Source organism: Gymnoscopelus microlampas (genome assembly GCF_963454915.1).
Source record: "Gymnoscopelus microlampas genome assembly, chromosome: 1".
NCBI classification, from domain to species: domain Eukaryota; kingdom Metazoa; phylum Chordata; class Actinopteri; order Myctophiformes; family Myctophidae; genus Gymnoscopelus; species Gymnoscopelus microlampas.
In genome coordinates this window covers 20,715,928-20,733,590 of record NC_139962.1, presented here as the reverse complement: position 1 = coordinate 20,733,590, position 17,663 = coordinate 20,715,928, and the positions used below count along the sequence as shown (strand labels likewise).

Sequence of the window (17,663 nt, the reverse complement as noted above, 5' to 3'; positions counted from 1 at the left end):
GACATCAAAGTCCAGGGGCCAATCACTTTTCAGCCTAATTACTTTTCAGCCTAATTATTCAGAAAACCCCAGACCACAGAAAATCTAGATGTTCAAAGTTCAGTTTTTTTGGGGTCTAATTGAGGTCATAAAACCCCCCAAAAAACATTTAAAAAGTGAAAATGAATGTCATATAACCTTTAACAGTTAATTCATAATTTCCTTCCTAGAAATGCAGTGGGGTGATAAGCGGAGAGGTGGTCACCTCAGCACACGGAGCTGTTTTCACTCTCCATCCACCCACCCCTCCAATGGCACGTTTGGAACCAGGGGCGGGGTCAACTTGGTTAATGGTTAATTTGGAGCATGTATACTGTTACCGTAGTTGCCTTTACTGTCCACCACTGGTGATTACCTGTGCCACCGCCCTGCGGAGGTCATGGTGGTGGTGGTGGTCAGAGAGCTGGTCTTCCTGGTCTGTACCACCACCTATGAGTAGTTCCGTCGTCTCCAGCGGCACGTTGCCATGCAGATGCTCCCCTGTGTCACTGTGCCGCTGTCCTGCTGGTGACAGAGAGAGATGCTCCACGCTCTTATATCGCTGCTGTTTGGTGGAAAACTTGTTCTTTAAGTCCAAAACTGTCTAAAACCCATTGAAAGTAGTGAAAATAGCCTATCTATAAGCTCACAACGCATGAGCTATTCACCTGTTTCCTAGGCTTTTCACTGTGTTCCACTTCCTGTCTTTTGATCCAATGAAATCCAATGAAACCAGTCAGATGACTAATGACATCCTATGAAATCCGACAGGAAGTGGAAAACACAAGCCTAGGAAACAGGTGAATAGGCTATTTTCACTACTTTTGTGTGGGCATTAATGTACGGAAAAATCTAAAAATAAATGTGAAGATTCAAAGTTTCTGCCCGACAGCGACGATATGTATTACATACTTCCATACTGTATGTGTTTTTTGTGACAAAGTTTGTTTTATTTTATTAAAAGCTTTTCAAGGGGAAGAGACATTACATTTTATTCAAAACATATATTATATACGTCCATATAATGTATGTGCAGACTGTGACAGTAGATTTTTGTATATTTTATTTATTTTCTTAGAAACTACAGCCTTTCTCTTCCTGCGAAGTAAATGTTAAAGTTCGAAAGCTTGTTTGAAATGACCAAACCTGCCTACCGATGATGTCACTGTTAGGCAGGTGTCTGAACTGTCCACAGCCCTCCTCTGAGACAGAGTGAGTAGACAGAAATGGTACCATCTTATAATGAGCATTAGTGAGGACCATATGAAGCTACGGTTGAAAATCGGTGAAGTTCTCCTTTAAAGCGTTGAATGCATGTTTTAGTATTAATCTAAATCTGCAAAGTAACTCAAATTTTCAAATAATTGTAGTGGCGCAAAAAGTACAATATTTGCCTCTGAGACGTAGTGGAGTAGAAGTATTAAGTATTGTCACTGCATGTAATCCTACGGGCTGGGGTGGCACCTGTCAGCGGGGAGTGTTGGGCGGGAGCAGTAGGAGGAAGGCTGTACGTCCTCCTCCCAGTGGGGGCTCCTTACTGGTAGGTGAGTCAGTAAGATACAACAGCAGTGACAACACAGAAATGTGTGTGGGGAGGAATCAATTGGCATAACGACTAAATCGGGGAGAAACGCTGAGTAAATATACTTAGTGACCTTACGCCTGTGTGTGTGTGTGTGTGTGTGTGTGTGTGTGTGTGTGTGTGTGTGTGTGTGTGTGTGTGTGTGTGTGTGTGTGTGTGTGTGTGTGTGTCTGTCTGTCTGTCCGTGCAAATAAACCTGTGTGTCTGGGGGCACTATCTGGTGGTCCTGAAGTGGTCTTGCTGAACTTCCCACAGCATGTCAAACATTCCATCTCTGGGGTTGGCTTGATAATCCTACAGCCTTCACTGACACAGCGGCTGTTGGATATCGTCGCTGGAAACCTTGTATGTCCAAAACTCTTAGTTTTCAGAAAATGGAAAAAAGAACCTGTGTTCCATTGGATCCAATGTATTCATTATCTAGTCACAAGCTCTTGTTAATACTTTTCATTAAACTAAACTAAGATGTGCAAGTACACAATACATACACCCTATGGACATGACGCTAGTATGTCGCAGGGACTTACCACCAATGTTTGCCTACATGTATAGACAATTAAAAGGGAACAGAGAGCAATGCTAGTGAGACACAGAAGAAAGATGTGATTTAAAATATAATAAAGAAAAATACTGACTAGAAAAATATCATTCAAATTTTAAATCTAAATTTTGTCTTACATATCAATATGCAGCTATAGCCAGGAGTCAGTTAACTTAATTGATCACATTGGATTGGAAATAGGGGGAACAGTTAACCTGACTCACAATTTAACACAAAAAGTAAAGTGTAAATCCAAAGAGTATCAAACAGAACTCACCATCAACCATCAACCATCAACGTCTTCAAGATACACCACAACATTGGGATCCCCCTGTATTTGTCAAAATACTTCCAAAATGTTAATCAAGTCCATGATCATAACACCAGAGGCAGCTCCACAAACCATGTTCAACCCAGATTTGGCACAACAAAGGGAATGAACTCTTTCTCATGCTATTCATCTAAAATGTGGAATGCCCTACCAAAAAGAGTAAAGGAGTGTAAAACCCTACTCACTTTCAAAAATGCCCTAAAGATACACCTTCAGGAGGCTGCAATTCAAAAATGGCCCCTGTCCAAGTCCTAACCTACCCCATGTCCTAACCTAACCTACCCCCCCCCCTCTCTTTCTTTTTTGTACATATTTTTCACCCTTCATACCAGTAACCTGTAAACTGATTGTATGACATTCTGTATAGTAGTGTGTATATCTGTCTGTCTCTTATATGTCAACATGATTTGTGTGCATGGGGATCTCATCTTAAACAAGCTAAGTGCTTAATGAGCTATCCAGTTTAGTAGACCTTGTATTGCGAATTTGTACTTCCATGTACTGTTATGTACTGTCATGTACTGTTCTCATGTCTTACTAAATAAAGTACATCAATCAATCAATCAAACGATGAGTGCCTGTTTCTCAGAGGGACTTGACTCAACTGTTAAGTGATCTGGATAAAAGGCTGCGATTAAGTGTACTAAGGCTAGAACAAAACACCTGGCTTTGCTCCATGACCCGAGTTGGCAACCTGTGGTTTCACACACTCACACTCACCACAGCACGCAGGCATTATGAGTTTTAGATCAGAAGTGAGGAAGAAACTTCTGAGGGGAATTCAATACTTGGTATCGCATAGTGAAATGTATGTCTATCCACAAGCGCACAATGCATCGTGCTGCGACTTGCTGTGAGCTTGTATATCTGCTATTTTCTGTACAAGACACGAAACAAAACAATCGGGCAGTAGATAAGTCACACTGTGTGTATCGAATGGGGGAAATTAACCAAATTGTTAGTTATTAAATATTGACTAGATGGAAAGTCAAAGAATTATACGGCTATTCAAATTATTCTTAAGAACGGCTGTTGAGCAGTATATCGACATAATAATACCAATATCGTGATCTGGGTTTCCGTTAGCCAGTATATGCCGACCATTGACCAATTCAAATATTAATTGACCATTAAATATAATCATCGCTGGGAAAATGCTATTTAATTATTTTATCATTTAATATTATTTTTATTTCGACAAGCTTGTTTATTCTGTAGTAGGCCTACGACAGAGTCTCGCAAGCAGATCACTCATATGTCCTCCTGACACCGAGCTATACATGATGGAGTAGATATGCTTTAGGACACTATAAATGCAGCAACAAATTGCATCTGTGATAAAGTGGAAAGAAGCGCTGCGCTAAATGCAACGAGGTGTTCAGTTGGGTGGTTCACTCGCTGCACATGCACGTATCTGCGTTTATATTATGGCCGATTAATTTATCCTAAATTTGTCCGGAAAAGTTGAATCTTGCCGGTCACGATTTGTGAGTTTAGGTGGGACTGTGGGTGTCTCCTCACATTATAATAGGAATAATGAGATGATGCTCTAGGGAGAGAGGGACACAAATTAAATGAATTTGTTTAGCCGCAGTCCGGCTGAACTCAATCAAACCTGCTTGGGAGAGGAGCAGTGTTGCATTGGTCACGGGACACGGTAACACACAGTCCCACCAGTCCCACCATTTGAGAAATAAATGTTGCGTCCTGTATTGAACCAATACAGGACACAACATTTATTTGCGCAACCGGTGCAGTCATCATTGCCTAGTTACCGACACCAGTGCTGCTCACTGTACCGGCACCGCACATTTTTTAAATGCCAGTCTGGGGCTTGCTGTGCCCCAGACTGGCTAACTGTTCTATTGTACTTACTTCAAAAAAGTCAACCAAAGAACACGTTTTTTGTATAGGATTTCCTCTCTAGTCAGTAAGAATACATTGAGGACTCTAACAGGAGCCCTCATCCAAGGTTACTTCAACTATGCATGCACCTCGTGGTACCACAACACCACAAAGGCCTTAAACAAGGCTCTAGACATCCCAAAACAAACTGGTAAGTTCCCCCCCTGTGAGGCCGGGAATTTAACCTCGACCTCACATTCTCAGGGCATACACTCTAACCACAAGGCCTGAGTGTATGTAGTATGACTTGACTACAGTAAGTTACAGAAGCTGTGGATTTCATGTTGAAATGTGTTGTCCAGTAGATCATGTCACTCTCTGCTGTGTTATTTCTGTCTTATTTATTCGTTTTTATGATGTTCTGCATTGGCCGGAAATGTAACCCCGACCTCCCAGTCTCAGGGCATACACTCTAACCACAAGGCCACTGAGCTGGTTAAAATGCCAATTTTGCCTGCATGTATAGACAATTAAAAGGGGAACAGAGAAAAAATAATAAAGAAAAGCGTACTTATTTAAAATACTGACTAGACAAATATTATCATTCAAATTTTGAAAATAAATACATCTAAATTTTGTCTTCAATATGCAGCTAAAGCTAGGAGTCAGTTAACTTAATTGATCACATTGATTGGAAATAGAGGGAAACAGGTATGAAACAGAACTCACCATCAACCATCAACCATCATCCATCAACCGTCAACGCTGAGTGCCTGTTTCTCAGAGGTAGCAGATGCAAAGCAGAACGGAAGTATATGACGTAAGTGTCAGGTTAAAGTCAAAGTGAAACTGACTGACAGCAGCCACATCATTAACCTATCATATCTCTGCAGGTCTCTGCAAGCATCCTGTATGCCAACACACTGTACACTGAACAAAGAAAAACTGGGCCAGCTGAGACCCAGCGGCAGACTGGAAAAATAATCAGCCCATATCAATTACAACAGTCTAGGGCTGGGCGAGAGTTAAATAATAATAATTATCCTTATTATTTCAAACGTTTTCCTCGATTACATAAGATCTTGTATGGGAGTCCCTGGCACAACATATTTTCAGACAGGGGTCCACAGCCAAATCCTATTATAATTCTACAAAGCTCCGTAGTGGTGAGGTGGTAGCTCTGTAGTGGTGAGGTGGAGAGGTGGTGAGGCCAAAATTTGTTCTGCCCGGTTCTCCTCAGTGGCTGGAGCAATTGATCTGAATTTTCACACAGCCATTGACCGTTACCATGTGCATGGAACAGCGAAGCCCGTTTTCACCAAAGCTGTTTATTAGCGTTTTTATGTAAAAGAATGTCGCCATGGTTACGGCTGCCCCAGCTGTGGGATGGCCCCGCGTGCTATGGGACGAACTGGCTCCCGGGTTGCCAGATCATGTGCTCATATCCCCCCACGGGTATGGACTACTAGTACATATTAATTTGGCGGTCCTTGACATTAAAATGTTTGACTACTATGTCATATTATGACACTATGTACATTACTTTGTTCACAGGAAACATGGCAGGAAACAAAATTGGTACAAGGAGGAAACTGATGACAAAAAGATAAAAAATAGAGAAGTATGACTTGAAAAAAAGATAAAAAAGAGAGAAGTATGACTTGAAAAAAAGATAAAAAAAGAGAGAAGTATAGCCTACTGTATGTCTTGGCTACAGTAAGATACAGAAGCTGTGGATTTCATGTTGAAATGTGTTGTCCAGTAGATCTATCACTCTCTGCTGTGTTATTTCTGTCTTCGTTTTTATGATGTTCTGCATAGGCCGGAAATGTAACCCTGACCTCCCAGTCTCAGGGCATACACTCAGACAGGGCCGGTTCTGGGCTGATCAATTTCATTTTTTTTTTCAATTTTCAAAGGGCTTTATTGGCATGAGAAAACATACGTTTACATTGCCAATTTAAAGCAGAAAGCACAATACAACAATACAGCAATCCTGATCAGCGCCCTAGGCGAGATTCCTCTGATGCGCCCCCGCACGTGTGCATTTTTGCCTGATTTTACCGATTTATTATCAAAGCATTTAAAATTAATTAAAATATATATACATATTTATTTCCCCTGACTTTTTTTTGCCGCCTCTCCAAACTGCCGCTCTAGGCGGCCGCCTATGTCGCCTGTATGGACGTGCCGGCCCTGCCAGTAGATCATATCACTCTCTCTCGTGCGCACTCAATCTCCGGCACTGTTTGACCAATTGGCGTGAAACTTTACACGCATACTCCCAGGAGGCCCCAAATCTTTCACATTGGCCTGTTATAGCGCCACCAGGAGGCCGACTTTTGCTAAACAATTTTTGTAATATTACTCCGACAGATTTTGTTCCAAACCTCATGTAAATCGGTACACATAAACTCTATGGTCATGTGATCAAGTAGTATCGGTTTTATTTTTCATATTCCATCCTGATGCAAGGTGTTGTCCCATACTAAATTACTCAAAAATAACGAATGAACCTTTCTTATTTGATTTTATTTAATTGAAAATGAACACTATAACTCACATTTAATATAGTCAAGTAAAGGTAAATCTTTTTGGAAGCATATTTCTATTACCTGAAATGAAATTATGAAATGACTTAAATAACAACCAAGTCATCAAGTAATCCAGTAAGCCAGTTCAACCAGCCCATTATACAGTATGCACTTGTGTTATGCAGTCACTATATCATCATTCTCTGACTCCTCTGGAAGAAACTATTGTGGAATCGTCACATTCCTAAAGTTGACACAGTCCACAGACAAGTAGGGCAATTCGGAGAAGACCAGCTGATGACAGTTTTAAAGTGTATGACATTGACCATTTAAAATATACTGTATCCTCAGACATATCAAGTGTTCTCAATGGATATTAATCCATGCTGTGACTGGTTGTGACACGACTTCTCTGATTTGCAAAAAGACTGCTTTCCAGTTGTAAAAGTTGACCCTCCAGTCTAGTGGGCGGTCATAGCTGAATGGGTAGAGAATCCACCTGGGAAACTTAAGGTCCCAGGTTTGATTCCTGGCCCCAGCTATGTGTTGAGGTGTCCATGAGCAAGACACTTAACCCCTAACTGCTCCCCAGCACCAGTCCCGGCAGCCATTGGCTGGGTGAAGCTGAAATCAATAATGCTGCTCCAGAAGCATTCATTCATTCATACTGGCCTACTACTGTCTGTGGACTGTGTCAATTAAGAATGTCTCAATTCCATATAAAAAAGGAGTCAGAGGATGATGATGAATAGTGCTTGTAGTCTGTATAACACAAGTGCCTACAATGGGTTTGTAGGCATTACTGGATTTCTTGACAACATTGTGTTGTCAAGTAATCCTGTGTTATTTAAAGAGGTTGTGCCATGGTTTTGCACTTTTTCTGTTTTTCATGTGTCTATGAGGTTGATAGAACTTCATTAAGCCCCCCTGGTGGTGTTTTTATGGTATTTTATGTCTTCTCTGACTATTTTGAGTTTCTTCCTGGAGGCTGAAACCTTGAGGGTCAAACGTGCCAATAGAAAAACAGCGCTTTAATGACACAGTAAAAATATACCCTCCCCCTCATTATCATAACACAACAGGTGTGGGCATGAGGAGGAGGAGGGACTAGGACAGGTGGGTGGTGCTAAGGTGGTGGAGGAGGTGCTAAGGTGAGAACCAGGTATACTTAATGAACTGGAGGCGTGTCCACATAAAAACATCATTTTAACACTTTCTGTACACTTTTTTGAAAAAAAAATCTTCCTCCTAGTATAACCATAATACCTGATGATTATGTTTTAGGGGGGAAAAAATCACGGAAAATCACGGCACCCCGTCTTTAAGTAATTAAATAACCTAAGTAAGTAATAGATAAGTAAGTAATAGATACGTATATCTTATCTTTCTTCACCCCTTTCTGAGTTGAATAGTAATATAGCCATATAATCTCCATTGTGGACAGCATCTTGAAAATGACACCTTTGCGGAAGTTACATTTTTCTAGATTGTTAGTATGCTATGAAAAAAACGTTTGCATCAATTTATGGGGGGTTCAACCATATAGGCTACTGACCCGTCTAATATTGGAGTTTCTGCATACCGGCCGGCCACTGGTGGGCCAGCCCTTGTATGCGGTGGGTTTTGAAAACCTTACACCCACACCAATCACCATGCCAAAATAACACTTGTCACTAAGTGGCAAGTGCACAATCTTTATGATGTTTGTACATTTTCCCTCCCAGCTATGTCAACTTGAGGTATGTCTCAATTCCACATAAAAAAATGTCAGAGGATAACTCCTTTTTTGTTGTCACAATTTAAGTCTCAAGAACAGATTCAGAGCTGCGCTACTGAATCTGTCTGGAGCCCTGTTCAGAACGTGTGCGTGTTAACATACAAGTGGGCGTGCCTTCAGATCAGGAAGCAGGCCGTGCTTTACCCAATCAAATGTAGTGGCCGGAATTTACTGTCTGTGCACTCCCTTCCCACTGAAAACAAACCGAAACTCATTTAACAATAGCGTCCTTGGAGCAGACAAAACCACGGAAAGATATTCACATTTTAACTTGCTCTTTCATCATAGAAACAAGTGGGCTTATAACCAAAACGATCCATGTTCTCTGGGAGAAGTGGTGTTAGTGTTCCATGTAGAAATATTGTTAGTGGGAATGAAAACAGAACGCAAAACCGGAAGTGGACGGCTGAGGGCAGACCAAAAACCCCGGTTTCCTTGCGCACGGGTGCTCCGTTCAGCTCGTCCCAGAGCCAAGTGAAAGAGTAAAAAACAGCAGAGGGCACTGTTTTTCCTTTTTATTTGGCGATGGGTTCCCAGATTGCAATTTAAGTGCCCAATCTTTATGATGTTTGTACATATTCCCTCCCAGCTATGTCAACTTGAGGTGTGTCTCAATTCCACATAAAATAAAAAATCACACCCAGTGTGAAGTGGGCGGTGTGGTCATCACAGTGGTCATCACAGTGATGGAAGCTCACTTCAAAAACAAAGTTTTTTTTTTAAGTGCATAGTCCTATTTATAGGTTATTAATTTCATCATGTGTTTCGCTAGCCAATCACAGTGCTGAATAGAGTCAGCCAATAGAGTCAGCCAATCACAGTACAGCTAGGGGTGTACTAATGTAGGGGAGTACTAATGTATGAGCCAATCACAGTACAGCGAAGGGTGTACTAATGAGGTGTCCCAACCCCACTTATAGGGGCGGCTACACCGCCCAAAAATTGTCAGAGGATAACTCCTTTTTTGTTGTCACTAAGTACACAATCTTTATACTGTTTGTACATAATCCCTCCCAGCTATTGTATGTCAAACTTGAGGTGTGTCTCAATTCCACATAAAAAAATCACACCTTGGGTGAAGGTAGCGGCGCCTTTGATACATTTTGTCATCGATATTATATTGTGCTTATAGCCATGTGTCACGTGAAGCTTGACCAATCACTTTGTTGACGTGCCTGACCAATCACTTTGTTGACGTGCCTGACCAATCACTTTGTTGACGTGCCTGACCAATCAGAACGTTGACGTGCCTGACCAATCAGAACGTTGACGTGCCTGACCAATCAGAACGTTGACGGAAAGCCAGGTATAGAGCAGGACCCCTCTATACTATAAGAGCGGCTAGCGCCGCTAAAAATTGTCAAAGGATGACTTCAAGGGTCAACTGTTTTTGCCTGGCATGGCCAGACTAATATCACTGCGTAGATATTAGTCTGTGTGGAACCTGCATTTCCAAGGGGCAAATTAAAAAATGCCTCTCGTGATAAGCCCGCCCCATATTTGCATACTGGGCCCTGATTGGTCCCTTACGACTTCGGAGGGAGAGAAATCCAATCTCTATTGAGAGGGGCCAGACCTAATCTGCCACGGGCATTTTTTCATATAGCCACCCCCACCGGCAGATTTGTCTGGAACCAGGCTACAACTGTTTATATGACCATTGCTTTCCAGGCAGGATCATAGATCTGTGTGAGTATACACACACCCCCCCTCCCCTCTCTGACAGGTATCAAAGTGATTGCTGTCTTTGATGCATTCATTGATTAGAGAGAGCACTAACGAGTTTGACACTTGTATGGCCCAATCAATCAACTCAGTGCACAACCCCTTTGAAGTTCAAAGGGATCAATTAAGAGCTTCGGCCGAGCCCCCCTCTCCCCCCAAAGACTTTTCAGTCCCTGCAAGGGATGAATGTCAATATAGACAGTGAAATGTCGACATAAACAGTGGAACAAAACCAAAATACAGCCAGAGGGATGTGTCTTTCTGCAGGAAAACACAGCGGCATAATTATAGTGATGATAGAGGGGGAAAAACTGTTGCATTCCACTTCAAATATGTAGCGTTCCACTTAAAAAATGTTGCTCATGTCAAGGTCAAGGAGCTTTATTGTCATTCCATACAGAACAAAATGTGTTACCCAGGTCCTGGTCATGGCAGAATAAATAACAACTGTGCAATAGCAACAACAGTATTAAAAGCAGCAGCATTAAAAACGGCATAAAAAAAACAATTCATGTGTCACAGTTCAGTTTATAGTTCAGAGTTCACGGGTAATCTCACAGATCATTAGATCACTAATGCAATGATCACAGTTCAAGGTCTAGAGTTCATGATTCTCACAGCTACAGGGAAGAAGCTGTTCTTTAGCCTGGTGGTACTGGCCTTAATGCTACGCAGCCTCCTACCCTTGGGGAGGGGCCAAACAGGCCGTGTGCAGGGTGGGTGGCATCTTTTATGATGCTGGTGGCCTTTTTCCTGCACCTGCTGGTGTAGATGTCACTGATGGCAGGTAGGCCAGGTTGTTGGCAATGTGCACTCCCAGATATTTTTTTTGCAGGTATATTGCATTCCACTTAAAAAATGTAAAAAAAAAACTGTAAATACTGTTACGTTCCACTTCAAAGATGCATATATCCTATTAATTATTTCATTGTCACAAACAACCTCCGTGCCTCCATGGAAGTCATTTCTTAGTTTTAGATAACCAAAACTATAGCACTTTAATTAAACAGAAACATGCAAATTCTTGTTTAATAAAGTACTTTAGCTGTACTCACTTTGGAGAAGAACACAAGGACATGCAATACTAGAAAAGTGAACTCCTTGGTACGCAGATCTCCGCCAGGCAGGGTTTGCTTCCAAGGGTCCGCAAATGTTTGAAGTAAATCCTAGCCAATCAGAATGGAATATGAAGAGACACAGACTGACAGAGGGGTACAACGGGTATTGCATAACCAGGAGGGGCATGCATTCCCAAATTGTATCGTTCCTGACTTGCATGGTTCCTGGGTAGGTCTAGTTTTTCCAAATTTGCGAAAATAGCAGAACTACAAGCACACAGCTCACTGATTTATGCTCTCTGTCCCCCCCCCCCCATCTCACACACCCCCATCCCTCTCTCACTGAGCTGCTAGTCTGACATCACATAGAAAACAGAAAACAGTTGCCTAACAACACCCATTTGTGCTGACGTCAGGGATCTCCATATATGGGTGTGTGTGCACATTTGGGCATAATGTGGGCACACAGACAAACGACTTGAACTTCATATCGCTGTCGGGCAGAATTATAACAACTTTTTATGCAGTATATTTTTGTAAATGAATGCCCTACTTCATTACATGAGTCACACAAAAAGTAGTGAGAATAGCATATCTACAAGCTCACAACGCGGAGATGTAATTATTAAAACATTTTTTAAATAGTAATAAAAAAGGGACAGTTTTGTTCGGACTTTACACTTGATATTATTTGATTTTTTTCTTTTTGTGACAAAGTAGGGTATGTTTCTAGGGCTTCTACTGGTTCTACAAGGAGAACCCTTGCTGCGGTTGTAGCAAATAGCAGCCGTCTCCGGTTGCTTTTCGGGACCGGAAGTTCCAAGATGGTGGATTTGAATTAGCCAAAAAAGAGGCTTCAGAACGGTGAACAACGTAAGTTGTTCATTCATAACGTATTTCTTATTTCTCATTACATTTGAGTCCAGGGGAGTAAAGTACAGATACTCAAAAAATGTCTTTAAGTACAGTACTCAAGTAGATGTGCTTCATTATTGTTCACCACTGCTAGTGGTGAACTGAGCGTATATTCCCCAGTGATCACTAGTGTAACGACCACAGTCCAGCTTCTCTAGGCCAATCAAAGCCATGCTGAAGGGGGCCGGGTGCGGAACCACATCCCCCCCGGTAGCTGGTCTCAGGTATACGCGGTCGAACCGGCAGCGACAGCTGTACGGTGCGGCCAGGTTGCTGTTGGCCTTGGTGTCCCAGGTGTAACGACAGTGCTCCTGCCTGCCTAACTGCTCCCATATGTCACACACGCCACGTGGCAGGCCCACCTTGGCCACCTCTGCGTCTCTCAGGTTGGTGTCCCCTCCGAACAGCACTGTGATGTTATCGGGCACCTCGGCTATCCTCCGTAGAACCAGCCGCAGCTGTTTCATCCTCTCCTCCGCGTGGGCCTTGCAGCTCTCAAAGTGGGACGTCATCAGACACAGGTCCAGCCCTCTGAACGTCACCCGGGCTACCAGCAGGTTCCTCGCCATCTGGGTGGTCGGGTACGGGACGACGTTGCTCTGCAGCAGTTTGACGCGGGATTTTTTCAGCATCATCCCAGTGAAGTAGCCCTCATCACCGCTTTCGATGAGCAGGTAGCTGACGGCTCGTTTCTTCAGGTACTGGACGTACGGTGGAACGAGCTCTTGCAAAAACACCACATCTGGGGTGTACAAAGCTAAATACGAACACAAGCCTCTGGCGCGGTCTTGTAGGTCTGTGTCAAGTCCGTCCACATTCCAGGAGATAATTGACAGTTTGTCATCATTCTCTGGGGACTGCTGGTTAGAATCTGTTTTGCTGGAGCACGCTGGATCCTCTGTTAGATCAGCGCAGTTCGCCTTAGCACTGATGTCAGTTTTCCTCCTTTTGTTTTGGTGGCTGGGGTCTCTTCTCCCTGGGGACTCTGCTATAGCGAATACTGTCTCCAGGTCAGCCTCATAGAACGAGTTCAATGCTCTCTCCATCTCCCATTCATTTTCAGTCAGATAGCATTGAGCCACAGCGCTGTCAGAACCTGTTACAGAAGCAAACTCCTCACATAGTTGAGTCCTGGTTTGTTCTATATCAGAAAAGGTTCGTTTATGAGTTTCAGGTAGGCTGCTCATTGTAGCTTTCACCAAGTTTTTAATGATGCACGTTTTTCCACACTCTGAATTTTGCATTTCTATATTTGGAGACAATGACAACGCCTCTCAACCAATCCCAAGTCAAGGTCTGAACTAACTGTGACATCTCTAATATAAAAGGCATTGAGTGTTGATGCGTTTAGCATTCGTGTGCAAAGATCGATTATCAGCGATAACGACAGCAATGGCAACAATGTACGGAAGCCCAGAAGTTCAAGCCCAGTTCAAGCTTGTGTTGGTGGGAGATGGTGGTACGGGAAAGACCACTTTTGTCAAGAGGCACTTGACCGGAGAGTTTGAGAAGAAATATGTGGCCACGCTTGGAGTGGAGGTGCATCCATTGAAATTCCACACCAACAGAGGAGCCATCACGTTCAACGTGTGGGACACGGCTGGTCAGGAGAAGTATGGAGGCCTCAGGGATGGCTACTACATTCAAGCCCAGTGTGCCGTCATCATGTTCGATGTCACATCTCGAGTCACCTACAAGAATGTCCCCAACTGGCACCGCGATCTGGTGCGCGTTTGTGAGAACATTCCCATCGTCCTCTGTGGCAACAAAGTGGACATCAAAGACAGGAAGGTCAAAGCTAAGAGCATCATCTTCCACCGCAAGAAGAACCTGCAGTACTACGACATCTCGGCCAAGAGCAACTACAACTTTGAGAAGCCGTTCCTGTGGCTGGCAAGGAAGTTGGTGGGTGACCCAAACCTGTTGTTTGTGGAGATGCCTGCCCTGGCCCCCCCAGAGGTCTACATGGACCCCAATGACACTGCACGGTACGAGCAGGAACTCAAACTTGCATCAGAAACAGCGCTCCCAGATGAAGAAGAGGACAACGACCTCTAAGCTGTTACCCAATGTGCCCTATATCCCCTATATCCCCCCACCATTGACAAAAAGTTCTTGAAGTGTTGTCCCCTTTCTTCCTACCTTTTATAGATTAGAATTGGCTCAGGGGAGGATTTTGGGAATTCCCAAATGTAACATACTGTATATGGAGAGGATCAAGCTCACAACACAGACGTGTAGTGGGCTTGTACAACTGCTATTTTCCCTATTTTATATACATTCATATTTTTTAAATGGTTAGAAAAAAGGAACAGTCTTGGACATACAGTTTGGACTTTATACTTGATTTTATTACCTTAGTAAACATTTTCATAAATACTTTATGTTTACAATCGCTCTTTTTTTTTTCAAATATCATGATATGCGTTTAGTAAATTATGGTCCCATTAATTATAAAATGATAATGATAAGTAGGGTATGTTTCTAGGGCTTCGACTGGTTCCACCGAGTGAAGCCCCGCCCTTGCTGAGGTTGTGGCAAATAGCAGCCGTTTCCGGTTGCTTTCCGGGACCGGAAGTTCCAAGATGGTGGATTTGAATTAGCCCAAAACATTGCTTCAAAACGGGTGAACAACGTTAAGTTGTTCATTCATAACGTATTTCTGTACATTTGGGTCCCCGGGAGTAAAGTACAGATTCTTTAAAAATGTGCTTTAAGTACAGTACTCAAGTAGATGTGCTTCGTTACTGTTCACTGAGCGTATATTCCCCAGTGATCACAAGTGTAACGGCCACAGTCCAGCTTCTCTAGGCCAATCAAAGTCATGTTGAAGGGGGCCGGGTGCGGAACCACATCCCCCCCGGTAGCTGGTCTCGGGTGTACGCAGTCGAACCGGCAGCGACAGCTGTACGGTGCGGCCAGGTTGCTGTTGGCCTTGGTGTCCCAGGTGTAACGACAGTGCTCCTGCCTGCCTAACTGCTCCCATATGTCACACACGCCGCGTGGCAGGCCCACCTTGGCCACCTCTGCATCTCTCAGGTTGGTGTCCCCTCCGAACAGCACTGTGATGTTATCGGGCACCTCGGGCACCTCGGCCATCCTCCGTAGAACCAGCCGCAGCTGTTTCATCCTCTCCTCCGCGTGGGCCTTGCAGCTCTCAAAGTGGGACGTCATCAGACACAGGTCCAGCCCTCTGAACGTCACCCGGGCAACCAGCAGGTTCCTCGCCATCTGGGTGGTCGGGTGCGGGACGACGTTGCTCTGCAGCGGGATTTTTTTCAGCATCATCTCAGTGAAGTAGCCCTCATCACCGCCTTCGATGAGCAGGTAGCTGACGGCTCGTTTCTTCAGGTATTGGAGGTACGGTGGAACGAGCTCTTGCAAAAACACCACATCTGGCGTGTACAAAGCAAAATACGAACACAAGCCTCTGGCGCGGTCTTGTAGGTCTGTGTCAAGTCCGTCCACATTCCAGGAGATTACTGACAGTTTGTCATCATTCTCTGGGACTGCTGGTTAGAATCTGTTTTGCTGGAGCAAGCTGGATCCTCTGTTAGATCAGCGCAGTTCACCTTAGCACTGATGTCAGTTTTTCTCCTTTTGTTTTGGTGGCTGAGGTCTCTTCTCCCTGGGGACTCTGCTATAGCGAATACTGTCTCCAGGTCAGCCTCATAGAACGAGTTCAATACTCTCTCCATCTCCCATTCATTTTCAGTCAGATAGCATTGAGCTGTCAGAACCTGTTACAGAAGCAAACTCCTCACATAGTTGAGTCCTGGTTTGTTCTATATCAGAAAAGGCTTGTTTGCAAGTTTTAGGCAGGCTGCTCATTGTAACTTTCATCAAGTTTTTACTGATGCACGTTTTTCCACACTCTAAATTCAGCATTTCTATATTTGGAGACAATGACAACGCCTCTCAGCCAATCCCAGGCCAAGGTCTGTGACATCTAACTGTGACATAACCACTTAGCTCCAATATAAAAGACATTGTGTGTTGATGCATTTAGCATTCGTGTGCAACGACCGATTATCAGCAATAACGACAGAAATGGCAACAGTGTATGGAAACCCAGATGTCCAGTTCAAGCTTGTGTTGGTGGGAGATGGTGGTACGGGAAAGACCACTTTTGTCAAGAGGCACGAGACCGGAGAGTTTGAGAAGAAATACGTGGCCACGCTCGGAGTGGTGGTGCATGAATTGAAATTTAACACCAACAGAGGAGCCATCACGTTCAAAGTGTGGGACACGGCTGGTCAGGAGAAGTATGGAGGCCTCAGGGATGGCTACTACATTCAAGCCGAGTGTGCCATCATCATGTTCGATGTCACATCTCGAGTCACCTACAAGAACGTCCCCAACTGGCACCGCGATCTGGTGCGCGTTTGTGAGAACATTCCCATCGTCCTCTGTGGCAACAAAGTGGACATCAAAGACAGGAAGGTCAAAGCTAAGAGCATCATCTTCCACCGCAAGAAGAACCTGCAGTACTACGACATCTCGGCCAAGAGCAACTACAACTTTGAGAAGCCGTTCCTGTGGCTGGCAAGGAAGTTGGTGGGTGACCCAAACCTGTTGTTTGTGGAGATGCCTGCCCTGGCCCCCCCAGAGGTCTACATGGACCCCAATGACACTGCACGGTACGAGCAGGAACTCAAACTAGCATCAGAAACAGCGCTCCCAGATGAAGAAGAGGACAACGACCTCTAAGCTGTTACCCAATGTGCCCTATATCCCCTATATCCCCCCACCATTGACAAAAAGTTCTTGAAGTGTTGTCCCCTTTCTTCCTACCTTTTTATAGATTAGAATTGGCTCAGGGGAGGATTTTGGGAATTCCCAAATGTAACATAATGTATAGGGAGAGGATCAAGCTCACAACGCAGACGTGTAGTGGGCTTGTACAACTGCTATTTTCCCTATTTTATATACATTAATATTTTTTAAATGGTTAGACAAAAGGAACAGTCTTGGACATACAGTTTGGACTTTATACTTGATTTTATTACCTTAGTAAACATTTTCATAAATACTTTATGTTTACAATCGCTCTTTTTTTTTTCAAATATCATGATATGCGTTTAGTAAATTATGGTCCCATTAATTATAAAATGAATAATAATGATAAGTAGGGTATGTTTCTAGGGCTTCTACTGGTTCCACCGAGTGAAGCCCCGCCCTTGCTGAGGTTGTGGCAAATAGCAGCCGTTTTCGGTTGCTTTTCGGGACCGGAAGTTCCAAGATGGTGGATTTGAATTAGCCCAAAACATTGCTTCAAAACGGGTGAACAACGTTAAGTTGTTCATGCATAACGTATTTCTGTACATTTGGGTCCCC

At 43.6% G+C, this 17,663-nt stretch overlaps 4 protein-coding genes and 1 pseudogene across 5 annotated transcripts in view; 2 read left to right on the top strand and 3 right to left on the bottom strand.

Annotated features, from left to right (window-relative positions):
• The window catches only part of LOC311044697 (uncharacterized protein), a 29,990-nt gene extending 24,806 nt beyond the window's left edge, over positions 1-5,184 (bottom strand). The window contains exons 1-4 of the mRNA XM_084056441.1: positions 5,047-5,184; positions 2,419-2,472; positions 1,797-1,959; positions 395-540 (exon numbers count right to left, since the gene is read on the bottom strand). Coding sequence (XP_083912567.1) covers positions 395-540; positions 1,797-1,959; positions 2,419-2,421 — 312 coding nt within the window. The 5' untranslated portion in view covers positions 2,422-2,472; positions 5,047-5,184. The remainder of the gene's footprint in view (positions 1-394; positions 541-1,796; positions 1,960-2,418; positions 2,473-5,046) is intronic.
• A 7,216-nt stretch (positions 5,185-12,400) lies between these two features.
• On the bottom strand, positions 12,401-13,513 carry LOC311043048 (tyrosyl-DNA phosphodiesterase 2-like; the record flags this gene model as incomplete). Its single annotated transcript, XM_084054182.1, has 1 exon — positions 12,401-13,513. The coding sequence occupies one exon, from the start codon at positions 13,511-13,513 to the stop codon at positions 12,401-12,403; it is 1,113 nt and encodes a 370-aa protein (XP_083910308.1).
• A 214-nt stretch (positions 13,514-13,727) lies between these two features.
• On the top strand, positions 13,728-14,384 carry LOC311043039 (GTP-binding nuclear protein Ran-like; the record flags this gene model as incomplete). Its single annotated transcript, XM_084054170.1, has 1 exon — positions 13,728-14,384. One exon carries the CDS (start codon positions 13,728-13,730, stop codon positions 14,382-14,384), a length of 657 nt encoding a protein of 218 aa, XP_083910296.1.
• Positions 14,385-15,077: 693 nt separating this feature from the next.
• LOC311043028 (tyrosyl-DNA phosphodiesterase 2-like) lies at positions 15,078-16,316 on the bottom strand (annotated as a pseudogene). The gene is made up of 2 exons: positions 16,281-16,316; positions 15,078-16,066 (listed from the first exon to the last, which is right to left on the bottom strand). The product of its transcript is annotated as a tyrosyl-DNA phosphodiesterase 2-like (transcript).
• A 60-nt stretch (positions 16,317-16,376) lies between these two features.
• On the top strand, positions 16,377-17,036 carry LOC311043020 (GTP-binding nuclear protein Ran-like; the record flags this gene model as incomplete). Its single annotated transcript, XM_084054147.1, has 1 exon — positions 16,377-17,036. The coding sequence occupies one exon, from the start codon at positions 16,377-16,379 to the stop codon at positions 17,034-17,036; it is 660 nt and encodes a 219-aa protein (XP_083910273.1).
• Positions 17,037-17,663: the final 627 nt, after the last annotated feature.